This window comes from Vigna angularis, chromosome 8 (genome assembly GCF_016808095.1).
Source record: "Vigna angularis cultivar LongXiaoDou No.4 chromosome 8, ASM1680809v1, whole genome shotgun sequence".
NCBI lineage: Eukaryota > Viridiplantae > Streptophyta > Magnoliopsida > Fabales > Fabaceae > Vigna > Vigna angularis.
Window position 1 is genome coordinate 33,915,517 of NC_068977.1, and position 6,000 is coordinate 33,921,516.

Consider the following 6,000-nt stretch of genomic DNA (forward strand, 5'->3'; position numbering starts at 1 on the left):
GGATTAGGATTTTATTTTATTTTTCCTTCAGCTTTATATATATATATATATATATATATATATATATATATATATAATATTTAAAATAGTTAAAGAAAACTACTTAACGATAAAAAAAAATATTTCACAGCACATGAGAAATATTTTATCATCAACCACTTATTTGTTCATATTAATAAAGTAGTTATTATAAAATAAACAAACAAATACATAAAAAGACACTAAAAAAACAATTGAGTAAGTTAACATGCAAAAAAGTTTTTTATAAACAATTAAATTTCTAAATATACACAAGGTAAACTAGCTTAAAATAAATAATATCCAAACATCTAATTACATGTTACATTTTATCGCATAGCTTTTACACATTCATATATGAAATTAGACTCTTCGAGACTCAATTTATTCGGATACGTGCCATTGAGTCAAACTAGTGAAGTCATACACTTGTAGTAACGAAAATACTAGTCTATTGAACTTACACATAAGGTTAATCCTTGTCACGGTCATAAGAATCCTGAGATTATTCTTATGATAGGACTTCTTGCCATTCTCACCACCTAATTGTTTCTTTACGTGAGTAATGATAACTAAGTTCAGGATGACCACACAAAATGAAACAGTCATTACCTCAATGCACCACCCTAGTAAAACACATTTAACTGAATTCCCTCCTTATAAATACCCTATAATTTATCCCTTCATACTAATTGTAAAGTCCAAGAAAAATAATAATATATATATATATATATACATATATATATATATATATATACAATAATATAATTGCAAAATGACAAAAAGAACCTTCATACTCATTGTCATCGTATTAAAATTTGATGTAAGTTTAATTTTACAATTTTAACTTCAACACATTTTTACATCATTTTAATTAAAATAATACCATCTCATTATCATAACTGAAAGCAACATATGACACAGGTTTTTCTGGTGGCTATAGCTTTCGCACACTGTTGTAACTGTAAGATAAGGTTCTGCCTGTTTTTTCTGGATGATAGGAAAGAGCTAACAATTATAAACAGCGATTCATTTTATGATATAAGTCGGGAAATTAATCAAATATGCAGGGTGCTTAATTTCGGGAGATGGAATATTCCGGCAGTGATCTAATGGGAGAAGAAAGCAAAGGTTTGGGTGGGATTTGTAAGGAATCCATGCTACCTTCCAACATATCAATCACTCTGCTCATTGTAGGTCTATCATTAGGAAACGTTTGAAACCATAAACCCACCATCGCCAACCTCTTTGCAATCTCATTTTCTTCTGCTGTCATCTCCATATCTGGTCTCAATTCATTGTCCAACTCAAGCTTATTGTATGCCCAGTGTGGGAAGTATATCTCACTTGTATTACTTGCTTCACCATTGACGTTCTTCCTCCCTCCCACCATCTCCAGCAGCATCATTCCGTAACTATAAACATCTGACTTATGTGAAACTCTTCCAAAATTTCTACTCCAAATTTCTGGAGCTACATACCCCATTGTTCCTCTAGCATCTGAAAGGGAAAGGATACTTTCATTCCTAGGGCACAGTTTTGCCAACCCAAAATCAGATATCTTTGCACAGAAGTTCTCATTCAGAAGAATGTTATGTGGTTTTATGTCAAAGTGAAAAATTCGAGTGTTGCATCCCTTATGCAAGTATTCTAAGCCTCGAGCTATGTCCCTTGCAATTTGATATATAATACTCCAACACAAGGGTGGAAGGGTTTCATCTCTTGTTCTGTAAATGAATTTGTCAAGGGAACCATAGGACATGAATTCATAGACGAGAGCTCTCTTGTGACCTTTCAAACAAAATCCAAGAAGAGAGACAACGTTAACATGAGAAGTTCTACTGATGCTGGCAACCTCGTTCACAAATTCTTCACCATTTTTTTTGGATGCACTCAACATCTTTACAGCCACAAAACCACCATCGGATAACTCTCCCTTGTACACTGCACCAAAACCACCTTGTCCCAGCTTTACTCTGAAGTTCTTGGTCATTTTCTTAACATCTGATAGTTTATATCTTTTCAGAGCTAGAGGGCCATGAATTTTAAGGAATGCTTCGATATTTTTATTACTTCTTGAAGCCAACCCAAAATTTGCTTGCCATATTGGTGACTTGTGTCTTACACACAAAATTGAAATTAATATCAATACGGCTGCAATTGCTGAACTTGTAACACCTGTTAACACATAAATAGGTACAGCTGTGACCATTTTACTTTTGAGGAATGTTTTCGATCTCTAATCTCAAATATAAATAAAAAGACATATGGTTAGTGAAGTTAAATATAAACAAACTTTAATAATTCCAATTCTATGAAAATTTATTAGATATCGATGACAAATATTTAATGGAAACTATTAAGATAATTTAATTGATCAGAGAGAATACACGTAAATATTTTTTTTCCATGATTAGGATTATACAATTATGGAGAGACAAGGGAGAATCACAAGACAATAGTGTATGTGTCATAAATATTCAAGGAACTATTGAATGGTAAAGTATAAAAGGAAATTTAGATTTATTACCTAAAATAATGAGTTTCCTCTTTGGGTTCCAAATTCCTGCAAAAGTAGATGAGAAAACAGGAATTCAACAGATTCCAAATATCCAAAGGAATCATTCTATGAACTGAGTACTTATTTTCTTAACACAAATCAAAACACTTTGATTTTGACAATTGTAATACAAAGAGATGCATTCTTGTTTAAAAATCTAGTGCTTAAAATTTAGGCATAGCTTAGTTACCGAAACAACAAAACCAATTCCTGGAAGAATACGTGAAAGTTTAAGGATTATAAACAGATTACAAACACATATTTGTAAACGAAAATAACTCAAAAAATAAGAAGTGATAACTGATGATTTATTTTCCAGAGGAGGAGAATGAAGGTGGAGTCATATATGTAATTTTGTTTAAAGACGATGAAGACGTATTTCTTTTGTCAATTTTTGTTTTATCAAATCACTCAGATTATATAACTTTTATAACATAATTGATTATCTTTTATATATTTCCACTGCACTTAATAATTAAATATTTTCATGTTGACTGGGTCAAGTGAAACAAAACAGAACAACCAGCTAATAAATGTAGGGACCAAGAGAAAAAAGCACATCAAGACCTGGAAAAATATGCAGTCCACTTCAGAGTCTGGTCAACAAAAGCAAGTAACTGAAAAACCACGCAGTTATTTTTTGAGTAAATATGTGTAAGTTAAAAACATATGAAGAATATGTAAATTGGAAAGAGAAATGTGCTAAAATCAAGCAATATTTGTGGGGATGAGGGAGAAAACCAGAAATTTGGTTTCAGCACCAATTTTGCGGACAAAAAAAATAAATGAATAAGCCGATAAACTAAAGCTTATTCACAGAGAAAAGCACATTTAATTTTATAGATCTAAAACTTTATTCCGTGTATATATATATATACTGATTTTTAATTTTGTTTCAATTAATTCTTAAATTGTTTTAATAAATACATGAAAGTTTAATTGTGCTATAATTATATTTTAAGACTAAGTAATTTTTTTGTAAATAATATTTTGAAAACTCTGAGTTAGAAAATAATAATAGCACTACCCGCAGCAGTTTAATAAAGATATATTTAACATAAAGAAGTTTATTTATGAGAAATATACTTTAAGAAATAATTATGATAAAATTAAAGTTTTAGGTGTATATATATAAAATAAAGAGAACGATTGAAGAATTAATTAGAACAAAATTAAAAATATATAGATTGGATAAAATTTGAAAATCAAGTAAGAAAAATGGATTTTGAGGTCTGAATATTTATAGAAAATGGTAAATTTAGGGGCTAAATTTTCTTTTAAATTTAAAATGACAAATATAACCATAATGACTTGTGATAGTGTTTAGTTTCCAAGTCATAATTCTTTTTTATCTTAGATAAGCTTCAGTTTTTATTTTAATCGAGAAAAAAGTGAGGAGATCAGACATGGTTGACAGGGGTCTTAGCATCAGTTTCATTCTACATACCGAATCTCGTCTCTCCCATTTTTACTTATTTCACCACAGTATATTATTTATATCACTTTTTAAATCATTTACAAAACATTCATCACATTTCTCCATAATTAATTTAATTTCTATCCAAAAACTTCATTTCTTACCCCCAACAACTTCTCTCAATCCAATGAATCTCTTGGTTACTTTTGCTTTTGTTCTTTTCCCTCGTAGGTTAATCTTTATTTCGAATAATTTTTCTGTCATTAGACTTCTCTATAAATTTGTCTCTAATCATATCATATTAATATTTTCTGCTCCAAACAGTATACATTACACATTAATGACGCGTGATTTTTGTTTGCCACCACAGTTCTAACCCACGTTAGAATCTAAGGAAATTAGATTTTTCTTCAGAAATTCATTTGTAGTCCTTCGTTAGTTATCATTACCTTGTTCTATGCCTCCTCTGTTTTTAAGATCTCAAATTTTATCAAATTTCTGACATTTTATTAAAGTTGTGATCTTCCCCCTGTCAAGACATGACTGTCAGAAATACTCCGGCCATTCTAATTTTGTTTTTATATATACACATTTATACAAATTTAAAATCACATGCTCATTTCTAAACATGATACATATGAATATTCCAACTGATTAATCTATATTATAAAAATCAATATCAAACCTTGATTTGAGATATTACAACTGAAACATTTCTGTGTTGAGTGATCTTTAAAAAAATAACTTTTAAGATCTACTCAGACTGCAAGGAACTAGTGGTCCATTCTGCCACCAATCCAGTTGAGGGATAAGAAAGAACAGGTTTTGGGGGTATTTCTTGAGAATTCATGTTGCCTTCCAACATTTCGATTACTCTACTCATAGTAGGTCTATCCTTTGGAAACGTTTGAATGCACCACAAACTAACTGTAATCATTCTCCTTTCTGTCTCTGTTTCTTTTGTGGCTGTCACATCATCAATTCTCAAATCTTGGTCTTGCTCCAGCTTTCGGTATATCCAATCTGGGAAGTATTCACTTGTTTGAGTGGCTTCATCATTACTATTATTCCTCACTCCCACTATTTCTAGTAGCATCATTCCATAGCTATACACATCAGATTTTTGTGAAACTCCAAAATGTTTGTTGCACACTTCTGGAGCTACATATCCTATTGTTCCTCTGGCATATGAAACGGAAATAATAGTGCTTTCTTTCCCAGGACAACGTTTTGCAAGCCCAAAATCTGATATCTTGGGACAGAAGTTGTCATCCAAAAGAATGTTATGTGGTTTTATGTCAAAGTGTAAAATACGAGTGTTGCATCCCTTGTGCAGGTACTCTAATCCTCTGGCTATCCCTTTCGCAATTTGCAACAGATTATCCCAACTCAAAGATGAAGTGCTTTCTAGTCCCTTATTACCGATAAACTTGTCGAGGGAACCATTAGACATGAATTCTGTTTCGACTGGATCCGGGCGGACCCTGAGTGGGCGGACGGCTGATGGGGAACGCCGGGAACAGGCGGACGCTGGAAACGGGCGAACACTTTCTCTCCAGGTGATGCAGACCGAGCGGACGGTCTTGTGTTGGACGAACGCTGTTCCTCACTCCAGGCCGGGCGGACACTAGCTTACTGTCGAAGACGGGCAGGTGAACGATGAAGATGCATGGACCGGGCGGACGAGAAGATTGGCGATCGCGGCTCCACCCTCCAAACCGGGCGGACGTCCTCCTACTCACGGACGCTCGCTCTCTGCTCCAAGCCCGGCGGACGTCCTCCTACTCCAGACGCTCTGGCGGGCAGGTGAACGATGAAGACGCATGGACCGGGCGGACGAGAAGATTGGCGATCGCGGCTCCACCCTCCAAACCGGGCGGACGTCCTCCTACTCACGGACGCTCGCTCTCTGCTCCAAGCCCGGCGGACGTCCTCCTACTCCGGACGCTCTGGCGGGCAGGTATCCGATGAAGACGCATGGACCGGGCGGACGAGAAGATTGGCG

At 34.1% G+C, this 6,000-nt stretch overlaps 2 protein-coding genes across 2 annotated transcripts; both read right to left on the reverse strand.

Moving 5' to 3' along the window:
- Nucleotides 1–976: 976 nt before the first annotated feature.
- LOC108343998 (LEAF RUST 10 DISEASE-RESISTANCE LOCUS RECEPTOR-LIKE PROTEIN KINASE-like 2.5) lies at nt 977–2,230 on the reverse strand. Its single transcript, XM_017582460.2, has one exon. It carries the CDS (start codon nt 2,228–2,230, stop codon nt 1,094–1,096), a length of 1,137 nt encoding a protein of 378 aa, XP_017437949.2. The 3' UTR covers nt 977–1,093.
- Nucleotides 2,231–4,749: 2,519 nt separating this feature from the next.
- Nucleotides 4,750–5,448, reverse strand: LOC108343997 (LEAF RUST 10 DISEASE-RESISTANCE LOCUS RECEPTOR-LIKE PROTEIN KINASE-like 2.5). The gene has a single exon (XM_017582459.1). It carries the CDS (start codon nt 5,446–5,448, stop codon nt 4,750–4,752), a length of 699 nt encoding a protein of 232 aa, XP_017437948.1.
- Nucleotides 5,449–6,000: the final 552 nt, after the last annotated feature.